Here is an 18,276-nt window from a genome sequence, read left to right as displayed (position 1 = left end):
TTTTTTTGGCTTTCAAAATTCCAGCACTGAAGTAGGAAAAATGACTTTAGAGTTGCTTTGTATCCTCTTTCGGTGCTTGTTCACCGTGAGGGGCTGGGGGTTCTTACTTACCCCCCTGAGTTTCTGTTTCTTTAACCTACTTTACAGCAATATTTTGAGGATTACATTAAATGAAATGTGTGCCAAATCCAGAGCCTACTGTGCCCAGTCCTTCAGTCATATCTATTTGCTCCTTTAATTCACCAAAAGAATCTTTTGTCTATTACAGGATCATGATTGCTTCTAGATTTACTTTATTTAGAGGGTTTCTTTGGACCACTGGGGCTGGCCTGAAGAGTATGACTTGTCAAAAATTCATGAGGGCATCCAAGAGTCTGATCATACAAATCTTCCTCTTTTATATTTTCTTAATCCAAAACAAAACTGCTACTGTAATGCCAAGTATTTCAGGGACCATGTGTTGTCAAATTACCTGAAATAAATTGTGTATACACACTGACAGGAAAATGCATTTTAAAATCAGTGGGAAATCACACATTTTTTGCTTTGCAAGGCTAAAGGAGAGTTAATAAATCACTTAGATCTTCAGATAGTCATTTAATAGAAATGATTTAACTTGAGTCTACGCTTTGAAATGATATTAAGTTGAAACTATGATTCCTGACCTGGAGAAGCTTGTGAACTTGTCAAAGGGACCAAACCCCTAAGTGTGAAGAATTAGACTGAATTTGAGGAAGGGCAGTGGAAAGCAACAGGACTCGAGTCCCTAAGGTCCTGAGCAAAGGCAGGCTGCAGGGCAAGGCGAGGAATTTACTGTGGCTCTAGGAGACTTCGGATGGTGGTCTGATTCATAAAACACTACGGTTTCAAGATAGAATCGTTGGAAACCACCTCGACTATTCACTTCCCACAGAAACCCAACGGCATGCTACAGTTGCTCTTATTTGAAATCAACATCTCTTTCTTTTTGACCTGATGGGCTTTCATTCTCTCAGCTGCACAGTGTGCCAGACTGCTCCTGCCCAGATTCGTTCTGAAGCTGTGGGATGTGGAATATCTTTATAAATCATCACAGGTCACACTGAGAGTAAAAATCCCAGCTAGAAGCTTACCGCAAAAGCTGAAGCAGGACACGTATTTTAATACCAATAGATTTAGGAACCAAGGTTAGGACGTTGCTGTCTTTGGCAGATTTATAATTCAGGGTCTTTGAATGGTGAGCGTGGAGCTCTCTGAATGGGATCTCTCCCCCTGTCCCTCTCTGTACCCCAGCTCCTCAAATTAAAGAAGTAGGGAAGCAGAACAACAAAACTATTAACTTAATAGCATAGAATTTATGGCCAAAACCTTGCAAAGCTTATGTCAGCAAAGCAAAATAATTACTGCCACTTTCTTTTAGACACTTGGCTTTATGGTTCCCATCACCTTTATCATAACACACAGCTGATTTAGTAGCTCTATTTTTCATTGCAAATGGCCTGGCGTTATGTTTTTATGCATGTGGCCATGCTTCAGATGACAATACGTGGACACACTGGAGTGCGGCTAAATTTAGATAATGAACTAGGATAATGTTCATGGTTTGGGTTTCGTCAGGCTGTCGGTACCACCTGAGCTTTTTCTCTTGCCCTTTCTCCCTCTAGATCCTCAAATCCAAAGATTTAACATCTCCGACCCAGCGCTACATTGACAGCAAAGTCGTGAAAACAAGAGCAGAAGGCGAATGGCTGTCCTTCGATGTGACTGATGCTGTCCATGAATGGCTTCACCATAAAGGTCATAACCACCTTCTAGTTTTCTCCCTAGATGTTCAGTGGCCCTCGGTTATTGTAAATTGATTGCAGATTTAAAAGTGCAGATAAACCTACAAATGACCTCCTTGACTTAATGTTTTCCAGACAGGAACCTGGGATTTAAAATCAGTTTACATTGTCCCTGCTGTACCTTTGTACCATCTAATAATTACATCATACCAAATAAAAGTGAAGAGCTAGAAGCAAGATTTGCAGGTAACTGAAACTTGGTCCTTCAAGGTGGGGGAGGGCTTGTGTTGATAATCTCATGGGGGTAAAGTCACTTTGCATGTGGGAATGAGATCGTTGGGTGAGGTGTGGGCAAAGATATGGCTGGACAAAAGTATAAGGAGGCAGAAAAGATTAGAAGAAAGGGATTGGTTCCCAGTTTTCATACTCGGTACCCCACCATAACTTGGTCAATACTAACAGATTGGCTCGTGGACCCTGAAAATATCGAATAGTCAGTTAAACCCTTTATTCTTCATTTGAACAAAACCAACTTTCCAACTATTCTGATATTATAGGACTATATAACATACAGTCTGTGAAATCCATTGGTAATTCCCCAAACCAAATGTCAGAAACTGACAACTGTTTTTCACCAGAGAAAGGAGTTCTCTGTAGCCTCAGTTTCTATGGCTCACCTTCCTTGTGTTGGAACAGTCCCCCTTTTCAACCCTGTACCCAATATTTCAAGGCTCTTTCCTTATGAGACTTTTATAATAGTTTATAAACACATGGCAAGGGTTTAGATTTCCCATGCTCAACTTTAAGTGAGCAAACCAAAAACCAGGGAGAATGAGAAGACGGGAAGGGCTTGGGTCACTTGGTGCATTGGATAAAGTCACTGGGGGAAGAGACCAGAGGAAAGCCTGTGCCCACAGGCCAGTGCAGCATTGGCCTGCTCTGCCAGGCCTGGGAGCTGATCTCTTCCCTCCTAACATCACCTGGGACCTCCATCCACTTTTAAAAGGCTACAGTGGCCCTCGCTCATGGAAAAATACTCCCAGAGGCCTAGAGATTTATTTCAGTCTCTAACCTAGTCATGATTCTCTTGAGTGTGGAGATTAAATGCTTAAACTGGCAGTCTCCTGAGCATGCTTCGGGGAGCTCAAGTTTCTAAATCTCAGATGGAATCAGGAAAGTGTTGAGGATGCCATAAAATAAATGAAAAAGCCCTTTCTTTGCAGCTTCCCAAAATAGCATTAGGTAAGGGTGACTTCTGTTTCACTTGAACTTATTTCACTGCCATGTAGCTAAGTCTCAGTTTATGCTCATTAGGAAAGTCTTCTGAGTTTAGCAGCCTTAGGAAGAAGGTGAGCCAGCGGGTGACAAGGCACGTTGTATGGCTGCGAATTCATTCGTCAGGGTTTGAACACAGTCTACACTGAAGATTGACTAAAATAATCTACCTAGGTTGTCTGGGGCCGTAGGTCAAAGTCTTCTTCTGCAGTGACTTCCTAAGCAACAGCCCTGCCTTTGATGCTGTGCTGCCTTCTGATAAGAGCCCCAGGTAGAAGTGTTGTCACCTGGTAGTCCTATTGTGCCACATCTGTGTCCATAGGGAATAACTATTGCCAGCCAATACTGTCAGGGTGGTCATCACTGCTATTTGTGACTATATGCAAGAGAAAAAAAAAATTTATATATATAGCTGATGATATATGATGAAGGTAAAGCTAAATGTTTATTACCCAAATGCATTTTTTCAAGGTATTGATGGCACCTCCACATATACCAGTGGTGATCAGAAAACTATAAAGTCCACTAGGAAAAAAAACAGTGGGAAGACCCCACATCTCCTGCTAATGTTATTGCCCTCCTACAGACTTGAGTCACAACAGTCCAACCGGCGGAAGAAGCGTGCTTTGGATGCAGCCTATTGCTTTAGGTAAAGAAATGGAAATAAAACTGAGCAGTTGCATCTGTTAACCCTTGTACTGCCTTTGCTTTCTCCTGCATATTGACTTGAGTTGAACTCATAGACTGAGGCTAGGCAGAGGACAGTATAGCTCTTGTATCTTACAACACTGTTCCTCCTGGAGTCTTTGTACAGTTATATCTCTGTTGTATTCCCCAGCCCATTAGCAAAGAACAAAGGGGGAAAGGGGGAAACTAGCCCCCCATGATTTTCCTCCAAATTCCTCTGAAGAGCTTTGATGCTGAAAAAGAAAATGAGCACTCTACCCTTCTCCCCAGAGAAAATACATTCATTCGAGATGTGACTCCATAATTCAGGAAGACCCATCATCTCTGTGACCTTAGCCTTCTCTTCAGAGTGCCTGTGGTCACATTTCTTTCACAGAAACAGAGATGAGAAAGCAGAAGGGTGCCATTAGCTACAGAATCTGACAGAAGTGGAGGAGTAGGACAAGAACTCACTTCTCATTCCCATGTGAATGGAAGGAAGTGAATGTTCTTTTATGGTTTCTTATCAAGTTTGGTAAGAGGAAGGTTCATTTTTTTGAGAGTTGTGGGACACTGCAGTGACCTCCATGATAACAGTGTCAGAGGTCACAAGAAAGTGGCATTTTTTGGCCTTCAGAGCCTGTGTTTGCATGCAGCATTTTCCTTGATTTCTAGTATATTATGATCAAGTAACAGGTAGTAAAATGCAGGATATATTCTCAAATAAAAATGCCTTAGGTGGTTCTTTGAAAATAACTGTTGTACTTTTTTTTTTTTAATGTAAAAGGACAATGGAGGCTAGCTGGCACAACTGCCCAGTAGTGGTTAGAAAGGACAGTCCCTTTCAACCACCTCCCTACATATAACTAAGCATTTGAGAGTAAAGGTTTGACTTTCTAGGTCACAGACAAGGGAGTCAGGGAGGAGAACTCAGGAGGGAGAGTCATGAAGCAGGTCATCATAACGTCCTATCATGAAATTCACTTGAGATTACAATAAAACCATTAAAATCTATGTGGTCATTAGATGCTTGTTAAATAAATGAATGGGTCATTCTTCTGGTTTGGGGTGAGACAGGTAGGAAATTAGCTTTAAAATCTCCATTGATGTTTCTTTCAACAGAAATGTGCAGGATAATTGCTGCCTACGGCCACTTTACATTGATTTCAAGAGGGATCTTGGGTGGAAATGGATACATGAACCCAAAGGGTACAATGCCAACTTCTGTGCTGGAGCATGCCCATATTTATGGAGTTCAGATACTCAGCACAGCAGGGTAAGTGTGTGGCTAACTCATCTCCTCTACTCTAGGCTACCTGCTATTGTATTTCTAAATGAACCGTAATGGTCCTGGTGCCCCTTCGCCATCTCATTGCCTAGATGCTGGATAAATCTTTTCAGATGAGAAATGTAGGCTGTAGGTTAAATCAGAAGTAACAGTGATCCCTTTCAAAAGTAGGTCACACTTTCTCATTTACATTACAAGCTACTTGAGGAAAGTTTTATTTTGTTTCTTGTTTATTTTTAACAGCTATAAACATAATTAGGTTCCTTATCCCCCCCCCACACAAAACCTTTTGAATCAACATACACATAGTGTCATATGTAGCTAAGGTGTGAAGGGATGCAGGTATCCATCTCAAAAAGTATGTTATCACCTCCATCAAGGACTGACTTATTAGAAATAACATTGAAGACTTTAATTGGTGCTTTGGTGTGTGATTTACTATTGTAGAAGAATTATGAAGTCCTTTAACCTCTATGAAACTTAAATTTCTTATCAGTATGAAGGAACATTTATATATAAACTTATCTTTAAATTGTCAATGCCAAACTTGAGAGTTTTGGGGAAATAAAAAAAAATGATAAATGTGAAATGATTGGAAAATTAATATGTCTTTTTGAACACAGCCCAAAGTAATCAAGAATCTGAGTATTTAATCAAGTTATTTCAATCAAGACAGAGGGCTAACTCAGAAGGCAGGTCCAAGGTTGGATGCCGTGTGTTCCTAAATCCGGATCAGCAAAATCTTTTTCTTTGTAATAATGGTATTTGTGCATATGCTTCTTCCTTCCTCCATCCTTCATGATGTAGGATTGTAGAGATGGAAAGCACTTCATAAATAACATCACTCAAACCTTACATATAACAAAAATCAAAAACAAAAATCAGAGTCTAGATTGTGTACATGACTTGCCCAAGATCAAACAGAAAATCAGGGGCAAACCAGGGTTTGGAATGCAGCCGTCCATTTTTTGTAACAAGGCCTCTATTTGCTCTTTCTTACTGAGTATAATTCCTAAAATGTGGCTTCACGTGGGGGTTTCTATTCTGCTCTTTATGCGTCTGTAAATCTCCCTATTAAAGAGGCATTAGAAAAATTGCCTTCACTGCAGGGTAGGAAAATGAACCTGCTGCCAAAAAGATCACATAATGCATTCAGCTGAATTCAAGAGTTTGGGGGGTTATCAATTATTTTAGACACTCTGTGTTATAAAAATTCCTCTTTAGTTCTCATGAAAAATCATGTGTTAGTGGAATATGAAGTATATTTATTTATAAATGCCTGCACAAGCTGGAAATGAAATTGACAAATATGGCTCCCCTACCTTCAGCTGTTTTCCCAACTCCCCCGTAGGCTTTGGCACCCTCCCGTGACCATGTGCTTGCCCTCGTGAGGGAAGCTTGCTCATGCCTGTCCCTTTGTCTGAGCTCCGTGGCCAGGCTGCTTCATCTGGGCTGCGGCAGCAGTAGCTGTAATGTGGGCACAGCCCAGCTGCCAAGTAGAAACATAATTCTCCTCCCCGCTACACAGAGGGAGTGTGTGAAGGCTGAGACCAGGCTTGTTTTTCAAGGAGAGAGGAAGAATAACTGTCATGGTCACAAATATGTGGTTTGGATAGTTACCCAAGACGCCAGGGGTAGCTTAATAAAGTAGTCAGTGTTGCTGCACTGAACAGATCTAGTGTCTTAGGATGAAAAAATTGCAGTGAATCTCGAGGAAAAGGTCACTTGCTGTTTGACTAACACATTAATGGCATCCTTGGAAATGTCTCTGTCATCAGTGGGAATCCTACATACTTCCATTAGTAAAAGTCATACACCCTTTGATACAAAATGGGGATAAATGTACAGGACTAACTACAAAACTTGGTCTTCATTCTGTTTTAGAACTGGTTATCTACTCCCCCAACTCAGCCACTACTATTTATCATATGGAAGGTTAATGGAGGGTTCATTATTTAATACTGCTTTTAAGAAATATCTAAGAAAGTGAATAATGAAGAATGTAGATTGAATTTGATGCCATTCTTAACATCATTGCAGTTATGAAGCAATACTAAATGAAGGACTTTTTAAAATGACAATTTAGGCCGGGCTTCATGGGACATGCCAGTAATCCCAGTGATTTGGGAGGCACAAGCAGGAGGATCATAAGTTTGAGGCCAGCCTCTATAACTTAGGGAGGTCCTAAGCAACTTAGTAAGACTGTTTCAAAACAAAAGAAAAATAAAAAGGCTGAGGATATAATTTAATGGTGAAGTAGTGCCTCTGGGTTCTATCCCCAGTACAAAAAAAAAAAAAAAAAAAAAAAAGAAAGAAAAATAACAAATTGGTAACATTAAATTGTCCTGCAAATATACTTGAGATAGAAAAATTTCACATTATAGACAGGTGTCTTTCTCTATAACCAAAGGTAGGTGCAAGCTCTTATGATAATTTTAATAAAACGTTTTATTATTTTTCTTCTTAACCATGTATCCATGATCTCTTCACCTATCACACAAGTATTATTTTGTCCAGTGAAGACTTACTCGGACTACATGGTACAGTCTACAGAGTCCCCAGTGTCAAAAGATCTCTTGATCTTCTTGGGAATATAGAATATATACTCACAAAATAACTTCAGTTAAAAAGTAGTAGAGAAACAAGACCAAATACTAGAAGATCTGCCAAATGTGTGTGGCAGTGATCAGAGTAGACAAGTTGGGAAAATCAGGAAAATCTGCAGAATAAGCCATTTTGTCCAATCTGACTTTTATAGATCATTTGTTTAAGATACATGAAAACAGCGCTGAGTGCGAAAAGGGTGAGTTTGGTGATGGCTAAGGACACCTACCAATCTGACCGTAATTCAGAGTTAAAAAAAAAAAACAGTAATGTACCCCAAATAATTAAAATTGCTTAGTGCTGTGGCTGATAACAATGTGATGTGGTTGTTTAAAAGATAATTATTTTTCTTTCTTTCTTCCTTTCTTTGTTTTGTTTTGGTCTTGTCCTCTGGCATCTCTCCTTTCCTGTGTGCATTCAGGTTCTCAGCTTATATAACACTATCAATCCAGAAGCATCTGCTTCTCCTTGCTGTGTGTCCCAAGATCTGGAACCGCTAACCATTCTCTACTACATCGGCAAGACGCCCAAGATAGAACAGCTTTCCAATATGATCGTAAAATCTTGCAAATGCAGCTAAACTTCTTGGAAAAATTGACAAGGCAAAAATCATGGTCACAACGACGACAACAATGACGACGTTTGTAACAAGAAAACTTGGAGAGCCTTGTTTCATCAGTGTTAACGGATTTTGAAAAAGCGGTACTAGTTCAAATACTTTGGAAGTTTGCGTTCTGTTTGTTAAAACTGGCATCTGAAATGAAAAAGTGGAAGGCCTTATTCTACATTTCACCTACTTTGTAAGTGAGAGAGAGAAGAAGCAAAATCTTTTTTTTTTTTTTTTAAAGGAAAAAATAAACACTGGAAGAATTTGTTAGTGTTGATTATGTGAAAGAAAAAAAAAAAACAAAAGAACAAAAAAACAGGAAAATCCCGTTAAGTGGAGTTGCTGTACGCACCGTTCCTATCACATGCCTCACTTGATTTTTCTGTATTGCTATGCAATAGGCACCCTTCCCATTCTTACTCTTAGAGTTAACAGTGAGTTATTTATTGTGTGTTACTATATAATGAACGTTTCATTGCCCTTGGAAAATAAAACAGGTGTATAAAGTGGAGACCAAATACTTTGCCAGAAACTCATGGATGGCTTAAGGAACTTGAATTCAAATGAGCCAGAAAAAAATAAGAGGTCATATTAATGGGATGAAAACCCAAGTGAGTTATTACATGACCAAGCGAGTCTGCATTAAGATAAAGGCCCTGAGAACACATGCCCTGTACCAACTGCCTAAGGAAGCTCCGTGTAAGGTTCAAACACTAAAAAGCCTGTTAATAAGAACAGAATAAGTCTGTAAGATTTTTTTTTAAATTTTCCTTTTAATTGTAAATGGTTCTTTGTCAGTTTGGCACACCAGTGAAATGTTGAAATGTTTTGACATGTACTGGTCAAACTTTGGACCTTCAAGTATTGCTGTATAGCTATGCTACAGTTTTTTTCCTTTGTTTTGGTGTATGTAACCAGTCCTGTATTATTAAAATAGATGGGCATAGAAGGCAGCATAATTGAAAGCACATCTGCGGATCTCTTTTGCAAACTATTAAATCAAAACATTAACTACTTTACGTGTAATGTGTAAATTCTTACCATATTTTTTATATTCTGTAATAATGTCAACTCTGATTTAGATTGGACTTAATTTGGGCTCTTTTTAATGATCATTCACAATTGTATGTTTCCTTTAGCCGGCCAGTACTTTTGAGTAAAGCCCCTAGATTTTGACTTGCACTATAAATACATTTTTAAAATAGTATTTGCTCTACTCGTGCTTTGTGTATTGTTCATTTTTATGACATAAGCTACCTGGGTCCACTTGTCCCTTTTTTCTTTTCTTTTTATGAAAAGAATAGATTTGAGTTCAAGTGGTCTTCCTTCATCTTCATAAGCATCATTACTAACCAAGTCAGTTAGGAAGCTTCTATTTTAGGAAAATGGGAATGTTGTGGACACACAGATAAATGAGGGAAATGATTTAGTTTTAATGAGGTTGTTTAAGAATCTGAACTCAGTCTTGGACTGACTTAAGAAAGGTTTCTCTAATTTGATTTAATTTGTGTTTTCACAGAATTTCATTATTACTATAAAGCAGGTAGTTCAAGGAGAACATCTTTTCCTTTAAAAATCAGATTTTTAGTGTTGAGGGGAAATCGAAAAAGAGACATTTTAGTTGGTTTTTCAAAAGAGGGAAGAGTCCAGGTCAGCATTAGTCATTTCATTCATTTCACTGAAGTTACGGTTTTTGTAGACATTCTTTGAAGGTTGGAAAGGCACAAGCCAGAGCCTCCCATGATCAAAACATTCTTTCCTTCCTCCGAGTGAGAGTCACCTATCGCTGAGGCTGGCGTTTACTTTGCTTTAATAACTGATTTGCGTCATTGCAGAGGAGGCGCCTCATATCATGTTTGTAGGATACGTTTGTCACTTATTCAGCTTTAAGATAAAAATTAACAGGAAAACAATGGAATATTTGCAGTTTCACCTAAAGGGCAGCAGAGTGAGGTATGAATCCAAAGAGAAGTTGATTGGCATGGGGTACTTCTTTTTTGGAATTCCTGACCATTACTTAAAATGAAGAATTGGATTTGCAAGTTTGAAAACTGGAAAAGCAAGAGATGGGATGCCGCAATAGTGAACAATCCTTGTGTTGGGTGGAACCCAATCCCAGATTTGAGTGTGTGTTAATTAATTTTTTTTTTCTCTTTCACTTTTCTTTTAAATCTGTGTAAATCACTTTTATTTCTGCAGGTATTTTCCTCTCAGATAAAATGACATTTTGTTTTGTATTATTTTGTCTTTCCTTACGAATGCACTGATAATATTTTAAATGCTCTATTTTAAGATCTCTTGAATCTTTTTTTTTTTTTTTTTTAATTTGGGGGATTCTATAAGGTCTTTATTTCCCATAAGTAAATATTGCCATGGGAGGGGAGGGTGGTGGGAGGAAGTGGGGGCAGTGTTAGTACATGGGTGGGGCAGCAGTTTGTATGTGTTAAGCAGCAGTACAATTTTATGGTTGGCATGATTAAAAAGATGGAATATAAGAATAGCTGTTTTGTATTTTGATGACCAATTTATGCTGTATTTTAACACAATGTATGTCTGGGGTTTTTTTTGTGGTGCTCTAGTGGTAAATAAATTATTTCAATTATACATTGCTGTGTTTTTCCTATTCATAGTACTATCCTTGAGACTAGAAAACACCAGTGATGTCCTGAGAATATTCTCAAGCTAGAAACGTCAAGCCACCTCTAAAGTTGTCCTTTGTGCTTTTTTTTTTCTTTTTCTTAAGAATATTCCCTTCAGAAAATGTCATGCTACAGCTCAAGAGCCAGGACATATCTATCAAGGACTGAAGAAAGCCCTGTGCAGTCTTTTTATGCTCTTATTTATTGCTATTTGGTAATTGTTTGAGATTTAGTTTCCATCCAGCTTGACCGTCTACCAGAAAAAATGCAGAGAGATATTTGCACCATGATTTGGCTTTCTGGTTCTATGTTCTGCCAACCCCGGGGCCAAAAGAACTGGTCTAGACAGTATCCCCCGTAGCCCCATAACTTGGATAGTTGCTGAGCCAGCCAGATGTAACAAGAGCCACGTGCTCTTTGGAGTTGGTTGTTGGGAGCAGCTACTCGTCTCTCAGTTTCACCCGTGTCACTGTGCACACGCTTGTGCACGCGCGCACACACACACACACACACACACACACACACACACAGAGACAACACTCTATTTCCTCAAATTTCCTTGGCTGTTACTTACAAGACCAGACTTCTCAAGTGAGTTGCATGTCTCAATAAATAGAACTAATAAAAAAGTAGTTGTGACTCAATCTGGTTTTCTTGCTTTAGCTAATGGAAGAGCTAGTTTGTGCCTGTTGTGTTGTCTAAGCATCACACAGAAACAAACCACCCAGTTGAGTGTTGCAGCAGAAAACATTCCCTTTTCTGCAATCTTGTGTGTGTTTGATCATTTATACATGACTCCTAGACAGAGGAAGTGTTCATTCTAAACTTAGTTCATGCTTCTGTGTAGAATAAGTAGCTAGTGCCAGGACTATCACTCCGGCTTGCCTCACGTTTAATTGCTAAGTGAGGATGGGAGGGTATTTTAGGATCACAGTGATGAAAAGAACCACCTAACAGCTGATCCTTTGGAGCAATTCTTGGCCACTCCATTTCTTTACCAGTTTTGTTAAGATGGTGGTTGTGCTGGGGGTTGAACCCAAAGCCTGGCACATACTAAGCATGTATGATACCACAGAGCTCCACTTGACTTCACCATTTCTTTATCTCTAAATGAAGATGAGAACATCTGCCTTGCAGAATTTAGTCTATTTCTTTCTGTGCCCTTGGGGTTAAGTGAGTGAACACCTCAAAAGTACTTGTCTTATTGATTGGTCTGTAGTTAATGAACACTAAATGGTAATCTCTCAGCCTGTTCTGGTTTTAGTTTCTTTCAGTCCTGCAGTAATAAGGTTTATATTGCCAGGGTATGGCCTAGGTCTACACTGCTACATCTTGATCCTATAACCTCCAGACCCTTAGCTCATGAATTGATCAAGCCATCAGTCATCAGTCATTCCTGAGGATGCTCCATAACTCTGTACATTAAGTTTTTGGTTACATGATAGGCCAAAAAAAAAAAAAAAAAAAAAAAAAAAGTAGAAGAAAAGTTTAAGATAGAGTGGGAATGTTCATTTTAACTTTGCTTAAATCTGCCAAAAGGTATGAGTCTGGTTGTAGGACCCTCTCCCTAACTTGATAATAATTTTAGTATCCCATGCACATAACAGACTTTTCTGTCTGCTGATTTATTCTTAGATTTAACCTTAAGATGTAGGTGTTTTTAATATAACTCCATTTTACAGGGAAGCAAACAGATAAAGAATGGTTAAATTACTTGTCCAAAATCACATAGTTTGTAAGTGGAGGGTCTAGAAATTCATTGTACAATACACTAGCCACAAGTGGCTTGTGAGCAATGTAAATATGGATAATATGAATTGAGATATGCTAGAAGTACAAAATACACACCAGATTTTGAATACATAGTACAAAAATGTAAAATGTAAAATGCCTCTTTAAAAGTACTTTTTATATTGACTACATGTCTAAATAGTATTATTTTAGATATATGTAGGATTAAATAAAGTATATTATTAAAGTTAATTTCACCTGTTTCTTTTCATTTATTTCATATGGCTACTAGAAGATTGAAAATTACATATGTGACTCATGTCTATGCCTTCAAACTATTGCTATTCAAATGGTTCTGGGGTAGCATTTGAAAGCAGCTCTGTTTAGAAACAAGAGCTAAGCTATTCCTTTAAGTTATGTTTCCAGCCTTTGTCTTTGTAATTGAACAATTTTAAGTCATACCCTATGAAGCAGCTATATTTATAGGTCAACATGTGGCGAATACTGGCAGTTCTGTAGGGTTCAACTGAATGGTGCTGATTGACAAAGCTGGTAATGAAAATCCGAATCTTAGGTAAACCTCAAGGGTAAATCTCCTGATAACTTGGTGGTTACCCACCTGCAATGTACTGCTAAGTGACAGTACAACCTACTCCTCGGCGAGCTGGGCCATCGTGCCAATAATCTTCACTAATATACTTGTGACAACCTTTCCAAGCGTGCTAAAGGGAGGAGTCATTGCTGTGGAGAATGACATTGATTTTCTGGAAATAAGCTGGGTTCATTCTTCACACTAACAGCCCTAGAGGTATGGATTTATGCTTTTTATTCCTGAAACTAATAGAAGTGGGGATACTTTCTAAAAAAATCAAAATTCAAAGTACAAAATTTGATTTAGAGCCTTCAGGAGGGGCCCATAGAAATGAATCTCTGGACTTTAGTTAACAAATCCCTTTGTTTCTGTCAAAGCTACTACCTGTGATTCTAGCAAAAACTGAATCCACATGCTACAGGTTTTTTTTTGTTGTTGTTGTTTTGTTTTGTTTTGTTTGTACTGGGAACTGAACCCAGAGGTGCTCTATCACTGAGCCACATTCCTAGCCCTTTTTGTCTCTCTAAGTTGCTTAGAGGCTCACTAAGTTTCTGAGGCTGATCTTGAACTTGCCATCCTCCTGCTTCAGCCTCCAAAATAACTGGGATTACAGGCGAGTGACACCATACCCAGCCCATACCTTTTTACTCACTTACTAAACTGATCACTCTATTCTCTAACCCTTTTCTTGTCTCTGTCAATATAGTCCATGTGCTGAACAAATAAAAATAAAAACCTGATTTGACTACTATTGCAGGTTGGAGGTAATAGAGGAAATGTTTTTCTACCTCTTTTGGAACATAATAACTAGATCCTTTGAGGTTGGAGAAATCATTAATACAAATATTATCCTGGGGTCAATATATACAGAGATTGCAAAGGGAAGGGTTTTCAGTTGCCTTTTTCTCAAATAAAAATATTGCTTTAGGTTTTTCCCTGATTGAGTCTTTATTTCCCTGAAATACTGTGTCCTTGGTTTCTTTATTTCAGCAAGTAATGGCTGTTTGGAGAAGGGATGAGTGTGTTCCTGTAATTGGGCAGAGACCTAGTAAAAGGAACAGAATGTACTGAGAGAGACTTTGTGCTGTGTGATCAAAACTAGGAAAATCATTCAGCCTAAGAGAACAGACATAATTAAACAGAAAGAAAAAGAAAAAAAAAAAAAAAAAAAAAAACAGTGGTAAAGAAAATGGCCCAGTATAATCTCACAGGCTCCCCTCGCAAAGCAGAATTTTCTCTCCTGTAGGTGCCAGCCCCACTGAAAGAACACAGATGTGTTCTTCAGGTGACATCACCAAACTCTGACCAGCCCTAGAGATGGAAACCCTCTCCTTAGGTCCAAATCTCCATTCTGAATCATATAGAAAGTCCCAAATCTCAGGATGTTGGGAGCAAACAAACTAAGAAGTTATGTAACCCAATATTGCTCTAAAGGCAATGTGAAGTCATGCAGTTTGGCTTGTCCTCAAGCATGGGTGTAACGCTAATTTCTTCATTTGAAACAAAATTAAATTAAACAGTACAGAAAATGGAACAGAACTTTAAATCAAGTGGTGGTGGTTCACTTAGTGAAGTATCAGATTTCATATCCCGTATGCACATCTTCCTCTTGCTCATGGTGTTGGAAGAACCACTGGCCACATTCAGATTCCTAAAAAGGTGAAGCATAGAAGATGGAGCCCTAAGGAACCTCAGGAAGGTCCTGCAACCTTCAGAATATTGTGTCCTTGTTACAGGCTCTAAGAGTCAACTGTAAGGAAGTATTCCTGTGGAGTTTTTTACCCAAGGAGATATAAATGTAAATTGTAAATATGTATTATGGAAGCACCTACATAATATAATTTTTAATTTATATTTGTGTGCATATATAATTTTAAATATTCTCAATGGTGCAACATAGGAAATAATTTTAACCCAAAGAGGGTGACATTGATTGTGATTTATTTACTTTTCATCAGGGACCTGGAATAGTGAGCCCAAGGGATATTTGAGGGCGGGATGGAAGTGGAGGAGTGAAAGAACAAAGAGAGGTGAGTGATTGTGCGTACTACACCTTTAGTCAAGACTGATGTCTGTAGACTATACCAAAGCACCTAAGTAAGTAGGGAGAGAAAAACAAATTGTTCAAGCTGGCCGAAACCCAAGCAAAAGAGTCAGACCAGGAATCCTGCTGTGCCATTGCCTTTCAGCAGGAGTCAGTAAAAACCAAAGTGCTACTTAAACATAAACATAGGTTACCTGGTAGAGGGGCTCCTGGTCCTGTCTCTGCCCTGTTGTGCTTAGTTTTAGGAACGACCACACCCTACTCTCCCAGGAAGCTCCCTCAGCACAGTGAGGGTTCAGGATCCTATGCTTCGTACTCTGGATGATTGCTCATTTAACTTGTCTTCCCAGCAACTTAGTACACAATTTAATTAAAAATTAAAAATTTTTAAAAAGCTTGTTAAATAGAGAAAAGGCACAGATGGGTTTGTAGCTCCAGCTCTACAACTGGCCAGCTAATGGGACTCAGTGAAATCCTTTTTCTCACGGCCTTCTCCGATAAAAACAAAAGCCCTGAATTATGTAGCCTATAAAGTCTTTTGTAATTGCTTTTTTTGTTTGTTTGTTTGACTTTTCTTGACTCTTAGGTTGCCCTCTTGTGTTCCTCTCCAATTGCATCAGTTAAGCAGGAAGCAACTCTTCTTAAATTCATTCATTCAACAAATAATTACTGGGTATATCCTGAGAAAGTGAGGAAATAAAAGCTCCTCAGACCTTACTAAGGTTGTGAGTCCTTGGTCCCTTTCTTATTAACTAAATCCTAAACCAGTTGCCTCTAGTCCGCTCTTTGCTACTTCCTTATGAAACTCCCACCTGATTTTCAAAAAGAAAACATATTCTTTCTGTCTCGGGTTGGACATGGAGTGGACGAGAGGTAAAAGCTTCATTTTCTGGTCTTCGAATCAGATGCAGTACCTGGGGTGTAGTGCCTCATCTACACCCGTATCTTATCCATATGACAGAATCATGGTCTTCAAGTGTATGGTGTGAGATGTGGAGGTCTAAAGGAGGTGTTGAGTGTGGCACGTGGGAATGAATGGTACAGGGCACTAGCCTGACATGAAACCGAGGCAGCTGCAGAGCCCCCCTCTTCACCCTGATTCTTGCGATCGTACAAGAAAGATTTCAAACGTGTGGACTTGAGTAACAGGTATGAGTTTATTAGAAGGGATAGGAAAAGGAAAAGGACACTCTCATGGGTGAGAGAAGGATGGTGTACCTCTCCTGCTCTCTAGTTCTATTGGGGGTCATAGGCAAGTTTCAGAGAGTTTCACTCAGGTCCACCTCTGGACTTTTGATGAGTATAGGAACGGAACAGACCGCCTCTTGAGAGAGGATGTGGTACCCACAGAACCAGAATCAAGGAAAGAGAGTACCCCTGTTTTTGATTCAATTTTCTGCCTCCTTAATTGTTTTATTAACCTTTGAATAGTCCTCCAGGAGTTTTTTTTTTTTTTTTTTTTTTGAGGTTCTTAATGTTTTGGTTGCAAGAACAACTGGGGGTTGTGACATAGCTTCTATGATAAGGGAGGGTCCAGACCATCTGTTAAGGTGTGACCTGATTTTTGAAACAAGCTTTTCTTAAGGGCATGTGATTTATGGCTGGGAGAGGTTTTGACATACCAGGTCCCCATCTTCCAGATGCTTATCTGTCAGATAGGGCTCCCTGTGGTTTTCAATTGCCCTTCATTGTCCTTTCCCTTCTCATGCATTCATGACTGACTAGCTACCTAACAGGAAGAACATGAATTACTGCAGTCAGAGGACAGTCATTGGCAGATCATATTTTCCAAAGATGGCTGCCATAATATATCCCATCCCATATGCCCATCTTACATCATAAAATTGACAGTCCCTCCACACATATGCAATCTCTCTAGTTCCCCTGGATCTGGCTGGGTTTGAAACAACAGTAGAGGTGATGCTACATGATATCTAGTTAGGTCATAAAAGATAATACAGCTTTTGCTTGGTTCTCTTTGGATGCTCATTCTTGGAAATCAGCTGCTATGTTGTGAGGAAACCCAAGCCACATGAAGAAACCATGTTTAAGTTTCCAGCTAACATCCCCAGCTGAGATCCCAGATGACAGCCAGCATCAACTGCCAAACAAGTAAATGAGGAAGCTCTCAGATGGTTCCAGTCACAGCTACCACTTCCTGAAACTGCTCAAAGAACTTCAAGTCAGAATTGCTTAGCTGAACCTAGTCAATTCCCAGAACCACAGAAGGTAATAATGAAATAATTTTTGTCATTTTAAGTCACATTTGGTGTGATTACACACCAATGCTTACACACCAATGATAAATGAAATAATCACTTTATTTACCTTTGCAAAAATTAAGAAGTTAGCTGCCTGACTTTTCACTTATTGAGTGAACCAAATCAATAAGTAAATAGGAAAATGTCAACAGATGATTTGTATGGTACCATTTAACTTAAAAATGAATAACTTTTTGAGTGAAATTGGTCATTCAGGAACTTCTTATATTATCAGGAACTGTATTATAACAGTGGTCCACTTTATGCTTTGAATGTAGCCCTAGGTGCTCTGCCACTGCAACTTATGTTTTTAAATGGACATGTTTCTTTCTCTTTCTCTCCCTGTTCTTCCCTAATCTCTCCTCCTCCCTAATCTCGCCAATTCCCTAAATTTAGGCAGAAACAGGATTATCTTTCTTCCCCATTTTAGGCAGATTTACCTGACCTTGAGTATACACCCAACATAGGAAACAAAGTAAACCAGACTTTGGGGATGGCACCAGAAGATCTCAGAAATGACTGTCTCCCAAATGAACTAGTGAATTACAGCTCCAACAAAGAACAGGTGGAATGTAGCCTTTGAATCACCTCCAAAAGCCCCCTGTTCTTGCTGATGGGCAGAATCGCAGCTTCTGGGTCTGGAGACCACTTTGTTAGTTTTTGCTAGCAAAGCAATAAAACTTCTTTTTCCTTTTTCTCAAAACCGTGTACTTGTTTTTGGATTGGCATCGGGGACAAGAACGAAGATTTCAGTAACAGTATTAGTTGTCGAAAATTCAGACATCAACAGTCTCTGTCCAGGAAAA

At 39.0% G+C, this 18,276-nt stretch overlaps 1 protein-coding gene across 3 annotated transcripts in view; it reads left to right on the top strand.

Moving 5' to 3' along the window:
- The window catches only part of TGFB2 (transforming growth factor beta 2), an 85,749-nt gene extending 74,942 nt beyond the window's left edge, over positions 1-10,807 (top strand). For 2 of the 3 annotated variants that reach the window (XM_079108117.1, XM_079108118.1), the window contains 5 exons: positions 1,644-1,776; positions 1,899-2,009; positions 3,510-3,687; positions 4,827-4,980; positions 8,018-10,807. In XM_079108117.1, the coding sequence (XP_078964243.1) occupies positions 1,644-1,776; positions 1,899-2,009; positions 3,510-3,687; positions 4,827-4,980; positions 8,018-8,176 (735 nt within the window). In that variant the 3' untranslated portion in view covers positions 8,177-10,807. The remainder of the gene's footprint in view (positions 1-1,643; positions 1,777-1,898; positions 2,010-3,509; positions 3,688-4,826; positions 4,981-8,017) is intronic. The other variant, XM_079108119.1, reaches the window with a different exon arrangement.
- The last annotated feature ends 7,469 nt before the right edge of the window (positions 10,808-18,276 follow it).

Source organism: Sciurus vulgaris (genome assembly GCF_902686455.1).
Source record: "Sciurus vulgaris genome assembly, chromosome: 12".
Taxonomy (NCBI): domain Eukaryota; kingdom Metazoa; phylum Chordata; class Mammalia; order Rodentia; family Sciuridae; genus Sciurus; species Sciurus vulgaris.
The sequence above is the reverse complement of the archived record's forward strand: the minus strand, read 5'-3'. Positions and strand labels throughout refer to the sequence as shown.